The following is a 19,052-nucleotide window of genomic DNA, read 5'->3' as shown; positions in this document are numbered from 1 at the left end:
TATTCTGCAGCATGACAATGACCCCAAACATACAGGGAACATCATTAAGAACTATCTTCAGCGTAAAGAAGAACAAGGAGTCCTGGAAGTGATGGTGTGGCCCCCACAGAGCCCTGATCTCAACATCATTGAGTCTGTCTGGGATTACATGAAGAGAGAGAAGCAACTGAGGCTGCCTAAATCCACAGAAGAGCTGTGGTTAGTTCTTCAGGATGCTTGATCCAACCTACCTGCAGAGTTCCTTCAAAAACTGTGCAAGTGTACCTAGAAGTATTGATGCTGTTTTGAAGGCAAAGGGTGGTCACACCAAATATGGAATTGATGTAGATTTGTCTTCTGTTCACTCACTTTGCCTTTTGTTAATTTTGATAAATATATTCTGTTAATGTCTATTTTTGAAAGCATTCTTTGCAGAATATTTACACAACTGCCTAAAACATTTGCACAGTACTGTATATATAACTGTCTTTACTTGGGGAAAATATACTTGGGTATATAATATATTACTTGGGGAAATATAATTTGCTGGAGGTTTAGTAGTAAGAAGGGTATGGCCAAATTTAATCAACAAAACATGTATACAAATGCTAAAAGGTATTACGTTTAAATAAAATATATAGTAGTTGCTATATATATATATATATATATATATATATATATATATATATATATATATATATATATATATAGATATAGATTTATACAATGGTGGTTTTTAGATCTATAATAAAAAAAAGATGTGTGATACAACTTGTATAATTGTATTTTACTATTCTGAATTGTTGTTAGATTTTGATGACTCAATGAGGCATTGGAGGGGCCCACCCAGCATTTCAAACCAAAGCCACATGTCAAGCTCTCTGTCTACATCCAGTACTGTAGTAAGTTGAAACGAAAGGACTTAGTTGATGTAAAATTGAAAGGCAGGGAGAAGCTGAGGTTGTGATATTGACTCCACGTGTTGATATACATGTATATCAGAAGTCATGTCATGTCCCCTATTGGGGAGTTTGTAGGTTTTTGTGAAGGTCTCCTCTACTCTCGAGGGCAGTGACAAGATTTTGATTGATGCCATGAGAGGTTTTGTTTAATGCAACATATCTTCTATGAGCATCATAAAACTGTTCAATTGGCCTATTTTGGTTAGACACATACAAACTTGCTCTGTATACTGTACCATGGTTTTGTGGACATGACACCACTTGCAGGATCTACTCTGGTGCTTTGGCAGTATGAAGTGGCAAACCATATTTAATCTGGCACAGTCCACATTTGTGTAGCTGATTCCTGATTGTTTCCAATGAAGTCTCGGCACATCCCCACAGCAGTCGCTAAATATCTTTTCTTCACAGTAGTTCATAATGGTCTTCTTCTGCTGTAATTTACCATAGATTAATTTCTGCTCCATGCCTGTGAACAACTTTAGTCCCCTGGAAACATTGCCAAAGTCTTTGGATCACACTTTGGCTGACCCCCGATTCAAACGACACAGATGTCAAGAGTGGCCCAATTCCAGCATACTGAGTTGTGTTAATTAATTCTGAAATGTTGTCTTCATATTAGTTTTTTCAAGATAAAACCTAATTCCCTCATCTTACACCCAGTTCTCCCAATTGTTCTGAAACATGGTAGTGTTCTGTATTATATGTGCAAGAGGCACTAAGGAAATCCTTGAATTTTGTTGTACACTTTCTGACATCCGATGTTTTTATCAGACCATTCATAAGGATTTCTACATGTAACTATCTTTTTAGCTTGTTTCAGTTGTATGTGCATTTTTACACGTATGATGTACACACAAACATGTACAAGTTTTAATCATGTACAAAAGAAATGTACATTTGCTTATTTAGGCTTCTATAGCTTTCCACATAAACCCTTATAAAGAAATCAGGAATTGCGTTTTCTTTTCAGATCAGATTCAACAGGATTATTCTGTGAATTAGGGATTGCTTCTACATGTGATATACTAGATTTTCGTCTATTGCTCACTGCTACAAGAAACTTGGAAAATGTATTTTTTTAAGTCCAACAGGGAGTCACATAAGTATTGAGATTATGCTTCAGCAAGGCATGCAAACTTAGAATTTCAGTTCAACAAAATAAATAAGTAGAAAATATATTGGGGCCCATTAAGCTTTGTAGAGGTGTGGAAATAATCTATTTATTTGTTATAAACAGATACTTCCTGAAGGTACAGCAGAAGAGCAGACATCTGTCCTATCGTCCTCCAGAGTTCCTGTTCCAGAAACACCAGCCAACAGACTGATGGCTCAAGGTAGGAAGTCCTTCAATTATCCTATTGGATCCGTATATTTCTACAAAATCCCTTGTTGGATAAAAACAAAACTTCAAAAGACTTCCAATAAGTACAGAAATGCACAGGTAACAGTATATTTTGATGGTTTGTTTTAATACTGTTGATTCGATGGGATTTCAGCATTCTGCTTGTGAATGGAAAGGAACATTTTGCCTTACCTGACTTCATAAGAATTTAGTAGAGACTACTAAATTAAACCAACCTAACTAATAGCAGGTGTCTCAGTTGTGGAAGTGAGGCATTTAAGAAATGGGCGTGAAGTGAATTCTTAAAGAAAAGTAAGAAGAGTCCATGAGACCCAGAATACCACCTGTATATTTTTCTCATTTCAGGTCAAAGTGATACAGACATGACAGATTCCTTAAGCTCACGGGACTCCAGGGTTTTAGAACAGTCCTCAGATCACTGTGTTATTGTTACACCCCATCTTACAGCAGCCATATGTGGACTGTTGACCAACCTGTTGGCTGTCTTACCAGATTTCACATTAAGTGCAATAAAGCAGAATCAGATCCTTGTATCTCTTGCCAGGTAAGATGTGTTTGAAAAAATAAACTATTCTGTTATCCAATTCCATTCAATTATAAATGGAAAATTAGCTAATAAATAGTTTCCTTATCTACAGACAATTAATTTTTAAATGTGGTATCTGTTCTTTATCTCTTTCATTGGCATGAACATTACATTTGTCTTAATTTCTTTCCAAAGCTACAACTTTTGCCATTTAGAACTACAGTAACAGCTGATCATATTAGAAATAGAGCTTTTTGTTGAAAAATTTAGTGATTAATCCAAGACCCATATTTAATATCATACACGTGAATTATTGTATGTGTTTGCTGGGACAGCATTCTAAGAATTGAGCATTTGTTTGATTTTTTCATTTCAATACAGATACTCTCATGTCACACTGGAATCTTTTTAGTTTGTTTTACACTTTTATGAGTGAGAATTAAAAGTGTGCATTTTAAGATTAGTTATAATATTGTGGATGCTATTAGAGTAAATGGTATACTATGGTATTGTAAAAATTGTACATGTCATATTCCTAAGAAATGTATTTGTAATTTTATTTTTCAGTTTGATTGATGCTGGCATTCTGGAAAAATGTTTCTGGGAGCTTAGATCACCTGCTCTACTTCGAGGTGACCGTGAAGATATAACAAACCAGGTCAGTTGAGTTTTATCGTTGTATTTTACTAATTGATGCATATACACAAAGACTATGGCATGTTTTCTCAATAAAAACACTTTCAAACCTCAGCACATGTGAATGGAGATACTGCTTGTTTTGTCTGTGGTTGATAACGCTTCATTCTTTCAGGTGATCAGCCTTTTCCAGTGCCTATCCAGTTTCTCCAAACTACTTCAGTCTTGTTTGGTCATAAACCCAGAACTGACGTATCAGAAGGACTTCATCAACCCATTATTGATCAATGTATTTAATATTCTCACACTAAATCTCAATGACATTGGTAAGATGTGTGTGGTTTGTGTATTCATTCATTCATTCATTCATTCAATACACTGATATTTGATTGTATTTCGCTCTGAATTACTACAATGTATGGATTTTAAACTAAAGTATTTTATATAGCATACTGTTTAAGCATTAGGGTGCAGCCAAATATAAATGCTAATGATAATCTGTTAAAAAAAAGTAATGTTTTTATTTTTGTGCACCTCCAGACGCTGGGACAAAATGCACAGTCTACCATACTTGGGCAGACTTGTTTATGCTTCTGGCGACACTGTTGAAGAAGAGCGGTGATATGGCTTTCCCATCTGTTGCTGTAGTTCTAGGAAAGCAGTGGCATTCATTTGCAGGTATTGCTTAGATGGTCTATATGGTGAAGATGTAATTTAATCTCTGTCCATATGGGAAGACAGGGAAGGGCTTCTGTTTGGAGACACATTCTTGGAATCAAAATATGATGCATTCAAACCACAAGGCACCTAATTTACCTCCTTCACTGTAAATCTTTATTCCTTTATCTTACAAATTAAGCTAGGTAGAAATATAATGACCTTTATATACATTTCCTCGGGTAGAAATGTTTTAATTTAATTTAGTGCAAGTTTGTATGTCTGTTTAGCTGTTGCATGCACATTTTGTTTTACTATGGATTACATAATGTGTTTTGTTCAAAGTTTAGTTTTTTACATTAACAGATTAGCTTTATACTTTATACTTTAAGGCATATTATACTTTTTAAGACCTCCCCATGCTTACATCGAATGTCTTTGAATTATAATTAACAAGCTTATCTGTTTCTGTTGTCAGGTACTATTTCCATATGTGTCGATCTTTCCTCCACACATTCCTCCCTGTACACTTCAGCTCTGCAGTTCTTGTCTGTGGTGCTGTCTGAAGAGGCAAAAAGACAGCTGGTAAATCCTGCCCAGCTGAACTCTGTGCAAAAGACCTCATTAACTGAGATCCTCAATGGTTCATCTGGAAGCCAATTATGTGAAGTGATACTGCAGGTATTTACTCCTGTTGTCAAGTTCTGTAAGACCTCCAGGCAAAGTGTTTCATTGATTTTTAATTTTGTCAACCAAATGTTGAGTTTTTCAATTTTTTTATAGTAAATGTTATTAAAATTTCAGTTTATTATGAGTGGTAGTGGTAGTAATACTAGTTGTAGGGGTAGTAGTGGTGGTGGTGGTGTAGGTGTGGTCATTGAGCAGGGCCTTTTAGCCAATTTACCAGTTTTTTCAGTCTAATATACACTGTAATACACAACATTTCAATTGGTTACAACATCACTGCATGAATATAAATAGCCACATATTAAACAGCACAGTATGTCATCTTAGTAGCTTTGTATTGCACAAATGAATTGGGAAACAATTCAGGGAAATAGACTGAACACAGTTTTGGAATCTTCACAGAGTTTAGATGGTAAATGTGAGAGACAGAATAATAGAAATACAAGCAAATGAGAACAAGAGACCTAAGTGCTTGCAAGCGCACCAGTAGTAATGTCCATGCTTTGTAGTAAGACTGAAGAGTGTTATATAAGTTGAGGAAAGAGTTATCCAAGTCGAACCACCTGTATAACCAAAAAATCACATTGTATTCCTTCAAATTCAATCTGACATCGCAATGCAAGGCAAATACATAGCTCTTGAAGTATTCATAAATAGTATACTACATAACACTCAAATCATTCCAATATAAACTACAGTAGTAGAGACTATTGTTACAATTGTAAAGATAGTTACACATCAGTAGAGTAATGGGAAAATAAAATGTTCATAAAGTACTTTATTTTACTATTCCCAAAGTAGGCTATAATACATTTATATGTTTAGATATTATATATGTTGTGTGTAACTAGTATATGTACATGTGTGTGTGTGTGTGTGTGTGTGTGTGTGTGTGTGTATATATATATATATATATATATATACACACACACACACACACACACACACACACACACACACACACACACGTGTACATATACTAGTTACACACAACATATATAATGTATATATAATATATATATATAATATAATAAATAATATATACACACACACATCTCCCCACCCCACACACACGTTTCACAATTTTAATTTTACTCGACGTTGTTTGAAACATGTCATATGTTGCAACTTTCAGTTGGGTTTGTTTAAACCTTTCTTCATTTGCTGCATTTTGCACGTGTGATTATTTCCTTTATTTTATTGCGTTGATGTAACTACTATTTCATAATTCTTTGATATTTGATTATTGTGTTATTTTATTTTTAGAGTTTTGAGAAGAAAACATTTGAAGATGGTTTGAAGAAAATGTCAGCAAGTGCTCTGATGTCATTGCTTGCTAGCAGTTCAAGTGCACAAACCCATGCTTTAAAAGGTAAAGTCGATTTAGACTGTACAGGTTTCCTTTATTCATCATAGGCACAAGGTTCTTCCAAGATTCATTCTATTATTCATGAGGGTATTTACTTGAGTGTGAGTGGAAAAATTGTACTGTCCCCCCAAGCAAGTCAGAAAGGATACATTTATTTGTTATGTTCATTATCCATATGGAGATGATCACAGCCGTTTTGCATGGTGCCAATCCCAGCACCAATAATCATCAACTCTTAATCAATTATCATTGCTTTAAAGAAAGTCATACATAAGAGAGACCTGTACATCATTATTTTAATTAAAACACAAAGAAATAGAAAAAATTGATAAAGTTCCCTTATAAAGTTTCCAATTAATTTCAGCTGGCCTCATTGAGAGCTCTGTGGAGCGAATTAAACACATCCATGCACAACTGAACCTAGAATCCCTGAAACCTGGAAAAGCTATGCAAAAGAAAAAGGTAATTATTATTTTGGATGACTATTTATACAGGGTGAATTACAGGGGCTTCACGTATAAAAAATTAGATTGATGTATTAAAATGGACCAGTTCTGTACATTTATATTGTTTTTTAGGTTTTGCATTTGGTTGCAGCTGTACTGTAACATATCCTAAGACCTCCGCACCATGTTTGCCTGTACATTCAGAAAAGCTTGATTACAAATTATTCAAAGGCTGAACCACAAAGATAAACTGCTGCCATTGCAAAATATTCCTTACAAAAGTTAATGGCATTACCTGTTTTCCTTTTACCACATTTTCACCTCAGACATCCAAGTCATTTGCAATGGGCCAGTGATTGTGAAATTTGACTCACTTCCTTAGCAAAGCAGACCACCTGAGTAGTTTATTTATTCACTTTCTGGAATATTTAACATGAGTTTTATTAATCTGAATGTGGTCAATTTGATTGATTGATTTTTAGATTTTCTTGTTGGTCTTTATTTAGTGTTTGGTGTTATTACAGTTATATCTTTAATATAGCTGGTTTATATATTGGAGTTGTGTGTATATAACATGACTGCTTACAGATTGCTTTGTATCACCAGGAGGAAAACTGTATGAGAGAGTTAAAGATGATATTGCAGATACTGAGAAACTGTCTTTATCATCATGATGAATGCAAAGTAAGTAAAAGTTAAGAACAGGTTCATTTTCAGTAATACCATTTTGTTTTCTATAAAACAGATAGCTATTGTTTTATTTATTCTGATTATTATTCAAATTTGTACCAGTATTTATGGAGCATGACACAATTGTCATCATTTTGGCTCTGTACGCCACCACAATGGATTTGAAAAGAAACAATCAATATGTTCTTTAAGTGTAGACTTTCAGCTATAATTTGAGGGTAGTTACATCCAAATTGGGTGAACGGTGTAGGAATTACACCCATTTTAATATGTGGTCCCCCCAATTTTACAGTGAGGGGAAAAAGTGTTTGATCCCCTGCTGATTTTGTACGTTTGACCACTGACAAAGAAATGATCAGTCTATAATTTTAATGGTAGGTGTATTTTAACAGTGAGAGACAAAACAGTGGTGGCAAAACCCTTGTTGGCAATCACAGAGGTCAGATGTTTCTTGTAGTTGGCCACCAGGTTTGCAAGATTTCTGGCTCCCAGGTGTCTTTTATACAGGTAACGAGCTGAGATTAGGAGCACTCTCTTAAAGGGACTGCTCCTAATCTCAGCTCGTTACCTGTATAAAAGACACCTGTCCACAGAAGCAATCAATCAGATTCCAAACTCACCACCATGGCCAAGACCAAAGAGCTGTCCAAGGATGTCAAGGACAAGATTGTAGACCTACACAAGGCTGGAATGGGCTACAAGACCATCACCAAGCAGCTTGGTGAGAAGGTGACAACAGTTGGTTCGATTATTCGTCTCCCTCGGTCTGGGGCTCCATGCAAGATCTCACCTCGTGGAGTTTCAATGATCATGAGAACGGTGAGGAATCAGCCCAGAACTACACGGGAGGATCTTGTTAATGATCTCAAGGCAGCTGGGACCATAGTCACCAAGAAAACAATTGGTAACACACTACGCCGTGAAGGACTGAAATCCTGCAGCGCCCGCAAGGTCCCCCTGCTCAATGAAAGCACATGTACAGGCCCGTCTGAAGTTTGCCAATGAACATCTGAATGATTCAGAGGAGAACTGGGTGAAAGTGTTGTGGTCAGATGAGACCAAAATCGAGCTCTTTGGCATCAACTCAACTCGCCGTGATTGGAGGAGGAGGAATGACCCCAAGAACACCATCCCCACCGTCAAACATGGAGGTGGAAACATTATGCTTTGGGGGTGTTTTTCTGCTAAGGGGACAGGACAACTGCACCGCATCAAAGGGACGATGGACGGGGCCATGTACCGTCAAATCTTGGGTGAGAACCTCCTTCCCTCAGCCAGGGCATTGAAAATGGGTCGTGGATGGGTATTCCAGCATGACAATGAGCCAAAACACACAGCCAAGGCAACAAAGGAGTGGCTCAAGAAGAAGCACATTAAGGTCCTGGTGTGGCCTAGCCAGTCTCCAGACCTTAATCCCATAGAAAATCTGTGGAGCCAAACGTCAGCCTCGAAACTTTAATGACTTGGAGAGGATCTGCAAAGAGGAGTGGGACAAAATCCCTCCTGAGATGTGTGCAAACCTGGTGGCCAACTACAAGAAACATCTGACCTCTGTGATTGCCAACAAGGGTTTTGCCACCAAGTACTAAGTCGAAGGGGTCAAATACTTATTTCCCTCATTAACATGCAAATCAATGTATAACTTTTTTGAAATGCGTTTTTCTGGATTTTTTTGTTGTTATTCTGTCTCTCACTGTTAAAATACACCTACCATTAAAATTATAGACTGATAATTTCTTTGTCAGTGGGTAAACGTACAAAATCAGCAGGGGATCAAATACTTCTTTCCCTCACTGTAGGTGCTCAAAAGTATTTGGGCAAACTAATGTAATCATGAATTAAATTGTGAGTTTCAATACTTGGTTGCAAATCCTTTGCAGTCAATGATGCTGGGTTTCTTCCCTAGTGATGCTCTGCCAGGCCTGTACTGCAGCTGTCTTTTGTTCCTGCTTGTTCTTGGGGCGTTTTTCCTTCAGTTTTGCCTTCAGCAAGTTAAATGCATGCTCAATTGGATTCAGGTCAGGTGATTGACTTGACCATTGCAGATCATTGCACTTCTTCACCTTAAAAAAGTCTTGGGTTGCTTTCACAGTATGCTTCAGGTCATTGTCCATCTGCATTGTGAAGCGCTGTCCAATGAGTTTTGAAGCATTTGGCTGAATCTGAGCAGATTATATATCCCTAAACACTTCAGAATTCATCCTGCTGCTTTTGTCAGCAGTCACATCTTCAATAAATACAAGGCAACCAGTTCCCTTGGCAGCTATACATGCTCATGCCTAAACACTACCTTTCAAATCCATTGTGGTGGAGTACAGAGCCAAAATGATGACAACTGTGTCACACTCCATATATTTATGGACCTAACTATGTATTTATGTATGTATGTATGTATGAATGTATTGGATGGGTTTCTTGAAAAGATGCAGTATAATGAAGACCTATTTTTCTTAATAGTTAATGTTCCTGTCAAAGTGGTAAAAATTCCATTTGATTTTCTGCTGGAGTCTGACAATGCTGATTTTCTGTTTACACAAAGGTTGCAGCGACCGATTCTCGCCTAACTTCTGTATTGTATGCCCTCTGGCCTTGGTTTCTGTTGGATGATCCTGTAATGGAAGCAGCTTTGGAACTTCTATGTGTCTTTACAGCTAATTGTACCACAGGTGAGTTCAGGATTTTTTTTTTAAAGAGGAAAAAGCATAATTACTGGGTTTCATATATAGATGTATACACGCACACACATGACTCATTAAACACAAGTGGCATCTCAAACTAAAATTGTACATAAACATCACATTTTAGATGGAATAAAAATTGATTGTAATTTCTTCTGTCTTTGTTTAAAGGTAAGACCATTATCAAACAACAGTTAACAGTGAATGTGACTGTTTTGTTTTTTGGGGGGACAGGATAGGGGTGTATTTGGTTCTTCTTGCGATAATTTTGCTAATAACCTTTTTATATTATGTAGGGGCTATGATACCTAAAAATAACTGAAAAACAATCTTATCTTCCATTCTTTAAAGTGAACACTTCAGTGTTTTTGTATTATCAGTATTCAAATTAGGGCCCTGCATTTTCTGTGAGTTGTCAACTGCTAATTTATAAGTAATTAAATTTACAATTAAAAATCAACAATTACTGATGAGACTATAGATACAAAAGATCAGTATGTTTTTCACATTTGTTCATTCACCAAGGACTATCAAATACCTCTCAACTGAAGGTAATATTAACCAATATAGTTCATCTTCACTGGATTATTTATCGGTGGCACAGCTTTGTGAAATCTTTAATCGCAATTTTAATAATTTGTCTGCGTTTGTCTCTGATTCTTCAAGGTTTACTGCCAATGGCAATACTTTTGACTTGCAATGCCAACTTGTAGCCCTTAGCCAGCAGTATCGGAGCAAATAATTTTCCGAAAACTGACAATTTGGTTTCAACCACTAAAAATATTTATACATCGCCATAGCAGAAAACTGTTGTTGTAGTATTAGTAGTAGTAGTAGTCTTTATTATCTTTGATTTGCAGCCGAAGCAAGAGACCTGAAATAAAACACAAGACCACTTAAAAAGTGCACAATCAACAATATGTACAGTACCATAAGCAGCTAGTTAATAAGTAGCATGAACCACTATAGACCACCTGACTGAAGATGAAGGCTTTACCCATAAAGTTGCTACCTGAACCATGTATAACACATCCAAATACATCCAGTTTTTTGCAGGCTTTGTGGAAAATGAAATGCGAAAGTACTTCTAAATTATTTACACATTCTAAACACATATTATTGAATAAAATGTATTAATAAAAAGGGGTGTATGTCCTTTAAAATGTCAGTAGCATCTGACGCTTAATCAATGTGCCTTAAGAAAAAGACTAATTGAGATGATTTAAGGAATTGTCAGATTATTAATCAATAAGTGTTAATTAAGCAGACTACATGGCCACTTTGCTCAGGGAGGTATGAACTACAGCCATTGAAAGCAAGTCACAAAAAATAAAGGGCCCGAATTATAATTTTGAATGAAGATGCATTTATATCTGTCTATGAATGACATGATCAATATACGTTTCTGTTCTACCAATTATACGTCTTGGCAATTGTAGATTGGCAGATGAAACACAGTGGGTCAGCATTGGCATGAGATGGTAAAATGAAAGCAAACTCATCCGTCCAGTTTGGATTGAATTGCGTGTTGTCGCTGTCAAGCTTTCGGTGTTTGCTGCTACTCGCCATTGCTACGTAAATGGACAGCAACTGTACACGTGACTGGATAGTGAGGTATGCCGAGCAGGCAGTTAGAAGCAGGACTGAGAGCAAATAGAAAATCAGATTTGATGCAGCCACACAGTGCGTGACTCTGGAAAAATTATTGTGATATTTTAAGAAACATTAAATTTAAATTGTGTAAGCAACTTTTAATTTTAATTATAATAATAATAATTGTTAATATTTTTTAAGAACACTGATTGGCGGGCCAGATAAAATTGGTTGGCGGGCCAGAGTTGGAATTAAAGTGCTTTATGCTTTTGTCCATCATTTCTATTTGAGGTAATGGATTCTAATGCGTGCATGTGTCTACAGGATGTGGTTACACCTGCAAGTAATGACAAGATGAAACCACATAGGACTTTTATGCTTTTATCTATGGTTTGTACTGCACAGTATTCAATTGTGTATACAGTACTGAAGATTTTTGAATATTAAAATTTTAAGTGTTTATATTTTAAAGAATTATAAAACTACAATATATACTTCAGTTAGCACATTCGCTCACTTTTGTGTTCAGGCAAGGTTAGTCAGTTTCAATGTGAATTTGTATACATCACAAGTGTTATTCCTTTTAGTCCATTGCCTCAATGTTAAGAGTGCCTACATTAAACTAATTATTTAAAATTAAATTAATTAAATGAATCAGCTTTTGTCCATGTGAAATAATGTCCGTTATATATCGCTTTCAATTTTTCAATTAATGTGACAGAAGGCTATTTTGGTGATTTTTGTTGTTGTTTTTTTGTTTTAACTCTCTACTAATTAAAGTTATAAACTATTTATTTGCTATTAAAAATGAAAAATGATTTCCCATCTATATTATTCAAAGCAATAAGTCTTGTATATACATTTTAAATGTATCTTTACATTAACTTACACACACACACATCAATAGATAAGTAGATATCTGTGTGTTTGTGTTTTATTATCACTGTAAGTATAATGATTGTTGCTATTATTAAGTACATTCCAGCAACACTGGAAAATAAAGACAAGTGTATTGTCATGTCTTTCAGTGTTGTCTGCAAATCTTTAAACAGAAGTCATTTATACTAACAGTAACAATTTACAATAACTATCATGAAAAGGGTCCTGACAGGAAACAGCACCCACTGTGGAAACTTCTATTTATAGATAAAGAACATGCCCCGTTTCATAGAATGTATTGCAACCTTTGATGTCAACTGCTTTTGGTGACATTTTCGGTCTTATTTGCAATGTTTCAAAAGTGCTATTGTTTTACATGTACCCTAAGGATGATTAGTCAGACAAAACATACCCCCAGGCATTCCAATAATATATTGACTTGTTTGTATGGCAGTCTATAGTCTATAATAGCAAAAGCATACAAATACCAGCATTCTTAATATTAAGCTGATAAACTGATTTTTACATTTACACTGCCATGTACCTCAAACCAGTTGCTCACACTCCCAGCATGTTAAACAATACAATTGTAATCACTGTTCTAGTACAATTTAGCACACGTCTGGGTGCACTTCATCCTGAAGGAGGCTCGGATAGATCCGGGGGGGGCGGGGGGGTGTTCTCCCTCCCAACAGTATCTTATTGCCCAGTACATGCCAGTTTAACCTTTTCCAACTGCAAGCTGCTTTTATAGATTAACAAATTATACTTCCAAGCAATCCATGGTTCAGACCAAACTTCCACCATGCCAAGAGTATAACCAAATCACCCTAGAATGAACAACCTCTTTCCGTGGTTCATCAAAACAATTAACCACTGGTCCACTGTCTATTCAGGGTGCTTTAAGCAGCACACATGGTGAATTCTTCAGGTTTTTGAAATAAGTACTTTTCAGAGAGTGCAGGTATGAGAACTCCAACACAAATACAATTTCATCCTGAAAACTGGGAACAAACTTCTAGCACAATGCATCGTGTCAGTGTCACCATGCTGACAATGTTTGGCTCAACATACACATGCGAGCAGTCCTTCTCACATCTAAACACCACCAAAACCAACCTGCAAGAGCATAGCTCTACAGTATTCAAAACTTCAATGCCTGAGATTTGTCACATTAAAAAAATGTGGTGACGGATATCACTGCTGCTGGTAAAAGCAGGAGCCTGAGGCAGTGTGCACGTACTTGTTGAGTGGGGGGTGCACACACAAATTGTTTGGGGTAAATGTGTGAGATTTGAAGCTTAATCTCACCAGTTACGACCCTAACTACAATGCTCTTAGCAAAACGATGCAGCAACATAAATCTCATTAATGTAAGTTGGGGTGCAATACACTTGGGGGCATCTTAAACAAGTGATTAACCATTTCTCAGCTTTTGTGGTGTCTTATAGTGCTAGAAACCAGTATTATATCGGTGAACAAAATATAGCACAAAATATGTTGTGTATAGTAGGCTATAGCTAGCTTGTGTGTTCACCTACTGGTGTTGTATCAGAACTACCAGAACTACTATCAGCACAATACTGCTGATGTTATTTCTACATGACTGTAAACATTGCTGTGGCTCTTTTGCACCTCAATTGTTGTTTGTTTGCCTCTTCTAAATAAAAAGCTTCCCGACCCCTGTTATAGTATATAAGTAAGATCCACCATTTTGTGGAGAAAAAAATGTGCATGTCAAACATGTATGCTTTCTCTGTTCATTTGGGTGTGTCATGTCATAACTTCTAGGACAGCGGAAAAACTATGCACTCACCAGTTTGGCTTACTCACGGCAACTATTATCAAGTCAACTGTGCTCTAGCATCATGGTCTTATTCCTTGATTATAGTTGTAGTTTTCCCTAACAGCATTAAGTGCTTGTACCCACGGCAGAGGGTTTCTAATTTCCAAAAACCGTGGAGATTAATCCACAGGGGAGATTGTTTTGCAAACAAATTAAAAACAAATAAACTGCAATGTTCTGGAGCGATCACTTTGATGGCAGTGCACTCCAACATTTATATTGCTTGATCGTGATATTCAAAAAACACTGGTTTGTATGAATTGGCTAATCCACAGCCTTGTGTGTTACAATACATGTGTGTTTGCCAGTTAAATAGTAACTTTCTTATTCCAATACAATACAAGAACAAAGGTTGTTGAAAATGAATGCTATCCCAATATTCCAGCTTGTAAATAACAGTCAACCTAATGGAATTCCTAGGATGTAATACCTACTACAACCTAAAATTGAAATAGTGACCTTACCCAGACCTTCATAAATGGTCCAGTCATAAACATAAACATGCAAAGTGTGAATGTCAAATGAATTGTTTGCTTGTTTTGAAACTACAACAAAGACTTGAAAAAATACCAACAAAAAGTTTGATCTACATATACCAGCTGAGAATGCAATGGTAAAGTTTACCCATGAGCTAAGATGGTATTTCCAATACTGTGTAACCTAGACAATTATTTGACACCATTGCTGCAGATTTTGAAGCAGGCTTCAATTTTACATTCTTCAGCTGGAGAAGAGAAGAGCTATTTAGAATCCAGCAATTCTGCAATCTATGTTGTTCTTTGTAAGCTAGAGATTCATACAAAATAATTGATTGCCTCTGAAGTACAAACATACTTATTCAGCTACAAGTTCACTCTCACAGTTGTTGGCATTATATTTGGGATCCATGACCTTCTGTGAAATAGCTGCTTCATTTCTGTGGTTGTAACCATTGTTGTCATTTCTAGGGTGAGAATGTAAAACCACACTTTAAATGGTTTTGTTTTGAACTTCAAAGTTCTTGCTAACCCAAGGGTTTCATACGGTGCCAAGGTTCGATGAGGATTTGTGTGATGAAGTCGTGAAGATCTCACTGTAGTGAAATATGTTGTGCATTGCTGTAAAAATGATTATTGTTATGAGGACATATTAGGTTTCTGTATTCTGTTATGAAAACAGCCTTAGAAGTGTAGTATTTGCCATTAACGAAGCCATAATTTTGCTGTATTAACTTTTCTCTTTTAGCTTGCAGCTCCCTTTGCTGGAGTAGTGCAGGACCGAACAGTTTTCCAAGAGGTCCTGCAAGTACCTCTCTAATGCACAGCATCATGAAGCTTGCTACCCAGAAATCTCCTGAGAACAGCAATATACAGCAATTGGCTTTCTCTCTGCTCTCCAATCTCGCCATTTGTCACGACTGTAAAGGGCTTCTTCAGAAGGTAAAATAATACATTTGGTTTTACTGTAAGATAACATTTTAGAAAAAATACATATCATACTTATTTAGATTTTATAATTTTATTTTCCCTTTCCCCTGTCATTGTTCTGAAATGTTCTAGGTAAAGCCTTGTTTGTTTATCCATTTATTCAATTAGTTATTTATGTAGAAATATGCAGTTATATTACACAGAATTATAATTAATGATAGGATATTTTTTAATATAGAACATGTAGAACAGAAAAAACATGCTGACCAAATTTTTCTCTGTACTTTTTCAGAGCAACTTCCTTCAAAACTTCCTCTCCTTGTCACTTCCTAAGCCAGGATCTAAATTGATTAGCCCCTTGGTGAGCCTGTGGTTAAAACTTTTACTGAACATGTCCTTTGGAGAAGACGGACAACAGATCATACTGAAGATCAATGGGAGTTTGGAGCTGCTCATAGAGATGTCTCGGTACAAACCGCGCAGCAGTAGGCCTGCAGCTCTCCTTATTCTGCACAACATCTGTTTCAGTTCGACCAACAAGCTAAAGATTCTGGCTAACGGTGAGACTGCTTTTACACAACTAGAGCATTTGATATCGGACTCGTTATGTAGGCCCACACACAGATATCTGCCTTACTATGTATAAAGTACAGTGAGGGAAAAAAGTATTTGAGAATAACAACAAACAAATCCAGAAAAACGCATTTCAAAAAAGTTATACATTGATTTGCATGTTAATGAGGGAAATAAGTATTTGATCCCCTATCAATCAGCAAGATTTCTGGCTCCCAGGTGTCTTTTATACAGGTAATGAGCTGAGATTAGGAGCACTCTCTTAAAGGGACTGCTCCTAATCTCAGCTCGTTACCTGTATAAAAGACACCTGTCCACAGAAGCAATTAATAAATCAGATTCCAAACTCTCCACCATGGCCAAGACCAAAGAGCTGTCCAAGGATGTCAGGGACAAGATTGTAGACCTACACAAGGCTGGAATGGGCTACAAGACCATCGCCAAGCAGCTTGGTGAGAAGGTGACAACAGTTGGTGCGATTATTTGCAAATGGAAGAAATACAAAATAACTGTCAGTCTCCTTCGGTCTGGGTTTCCATGCAAGATCTCACCTCGTGGAGTTTCAAGATCATGAGAACAGTGAGGAATCAGCCCAGAACTACACGAGAGGATCTTGTTAATGATCTCAAGGCAGCTGGGACCATAGTCACCAAGAAAACAATTGGTAACACAATACGCCATGAAGGACTGAAATCCTGCAGCGCCCGCAAGGTCCCCCTGCTCAAGAAAGCACATGTACAGGCCCGTCTGAAGTTTGCCAATGAACATCTGAATGATTCAGAGGAGAACTGGGTGAAAGTGTTGTGGTCAGATGAGACCAAAATCGAGCTCTTTGGCATCAACTCAACTCACCGTGTTTGGAGGAGGAGGAATGACCCCAAGAACACCATCCCCATCGTCAAACATGGAGGTGGAAACATTATGCTTTGGGGGTGTTTTTCTGCTAAGGGGACAGGACAACTGCACAGCCTCAAAGGGACGATGGACGGGGCCATGTACCGTCAAATCTTGGGTGAAAATCTCCTTCCCTCAGCCAGGGAATTGAAAATGGGTCGTGGATGGGTATTCCAGCATGACAATGACCCAAAACACACAGCCAAGGCAACAAAGGAGTGGCTCAAGAAGAAGCACATTAAGGTCCTGGAGTGGCCTAGCCAGCCTCCAGACCTTAATCCCATAGAAAATCTGTGGAGGGAGCTGAAGGTTCGAGTTGGCATACGTCAGCCTCGAAACCTTAATGACTTGGAGAGGATCTGCAAAGAGGAGTGGGACAAAATCCCTCCTGAGATGTGTGCAAACCTGGTGGCCAACTACAAGAAACGTCTGACCTCTGTGATTGCCAACAAGGGTTTTGCCACCAAGTACTAAGTCGAAAGGGTCAAATACTTATTTCCCTCATTAACATGCAAATCAATGTATAACTTTTTTGAAATGCATTTTTCTGGATTTTTTTGTTATTCTGTTTCTCACTGTTAAAATACACCTACCATTACAATGATAGATTGTTCATTTCTTTGTCAGTGGGCAAACATACAAATTCAGCAGGGGATCAAATACTTTTTTCCCTCACTGTAGGTTCCTTGACATCGAGATACAATAATGTATTCATTGTAACAGCCAGCAATAAAGCGCTCATTGCAGGTAGATTATTATTAGGCTCTTTACAGAAAGTATTTTTCATTAAAAAATTGTCATAAAATCCCCTGCATGCCCTCTTTAATTAATTATCTACAGTCAACTGAAGAAGCTCATCATCCTCCTACATGAAAAGGCTCGTTTGACTTTTTTTTTTATTATTGTTCCATCATCATTTGACAGTGAAATGATTTGATTCTTTCCTATTTGTAGGCGTTGTTTTGCATTTTTGATGTTCCCATGATTTCAAATGATTTCTTCAATTAGGTCGTTGCTAAACTTTCTTACATCTTCAGTAATACGTTGCCTTACTGTTTTGCATTGCTCACTAATTAACTTTTGATTAATGTCTTGACTATTTCATGTATCTTCTTCATAAGTCCGCTTGTTTCTTGTGTCATCATTTTATCTTGTTGTAAATCTGCCAAATTCTCTTGTAATTTTTGCATTCAGGATCCAAGTTACATTTGTTTAAATGGGTAGCACACAATGATCAAATGCCTTATGTTTAACCTTTGTGGACCCAGCAAAACATATATGTCATGCATACAGTATTTTTATCAAGCTTGTTAAATGTTTGTGACATTGGGTTCTTAAGAATTTAAGCACAAAGTTGAAATATGGAAAACCATTTTGGGTCATCTTTTTATTTTGGACACTTGTTTTTCACTTCATTATATTTGACCACAAATCTCATAATTGTTGATGTCGTCTTGCCTGATTTTTATTTGATATAAACATTGCTTTTGTTTTCTTGACTCTACTTTTATTTCATTCTTGACCTCGTAATTATATGTAAATGCATTTACTCTTCACTTGTAATTCTCTTCAATCTTCACTCCACACATGTATTATGGGACATTACAGCTGGGGAAATGAAATTAAAGCAAAACTAAAATCCAGACTTGTTTAATTCAATTCAGTGTGTTCTTCCAGATAAAGCAGTGGGAGTGCTGTCATCCTGCTTGGAGAGTAAACTTCCAGACATCCAGGCTATTGGAGCTTCAGCCCTGTGGGCCCTGCTTCATAACTGTCAAAAGGTAACACTTCCAAGAAATTAAAACTGAAATAATGGAATTAAACGATTAAGCTCAAAGTGAAAAATAAATAAATTAGAAAATGTA

At 36.7% G+C, this 19,052-nt stretch overlaps 1 protein-coding gene across 1 annotated transcript in view; it reads left to right on the top strand.

Annotated features, from left to right (window-relative positions):
• rttn (rotatin) overlaps positions 1-19,052 on the top strand; it is a 47,858-nt gene that overhangs the window by 26,674 nt on the left and 2,132 nt on the right. The window contains exons 34-47 of the mRNA XM_066721178.1: positions 790-881; positions 2,182-2,278; positions 2,653-2,851; positions 3,401-3,491; positions 3,645-3,795; positions 4,010-4,147; positions 4,605-4,807; positions 6,080-6,185; positions 6,547-6,644; positions 7,235-7,312; positions 9,858-9,984; positions 15,539-15,732; positions 16,013-16,280; positions 18,865-18,968. Of these exons, the coding sequence (XP_066577275.1) occupies positions 790-881; positions 2,182-2,278; positions 2,653-2,851; positions 3,401-3,491; positions 3,645-3,795; positions 4,010-4,147; positions 4,605-4,807; positions 6,080-6,185; positions 6,547-6,644; positions 7,235-7,312; positions 9,858-9,984; positions 15,539-15,732; positions 16,013-16,280; positions 18,865-18,968 (1,946 nt within the window). The remainder of the gene's footprint in view (positions 1-789; positions 882-2,181; positions 2,279-2,652; positions 2,852-3,400; positions 3,492-3,644; positions 3,796-4,009; positions 4,148-4,604; positions 4,808-6,079; positions 6,186-6,546; positions 6,645-7,234; positions 7,313-9,857; positions 9,985-15,538; positions 15,733-16,012; positions 16,281-18,864; positions 18,969-19,052) is intronic.

The sequence above is a fragment of the Amia ocellicauda genome, chromosome 2 (genome assembly GCF_036373705.1).
Source record: "Amia ocellicauda isolate fAmiCal2 chromosome 2, fAmiCal2.hap1, whole genome shotgun sequence".
Lineage (NCBI taxonomy): Eukaryota > Metazoa > Chordata > Actinopteri > Amiiformes > Amiidae > Amia > Amia ocellicauda.
Note: the sequence above shows the minus strand (reverse complement) of the source record. Positions and strands in the feature narration are given on the sequence as shown.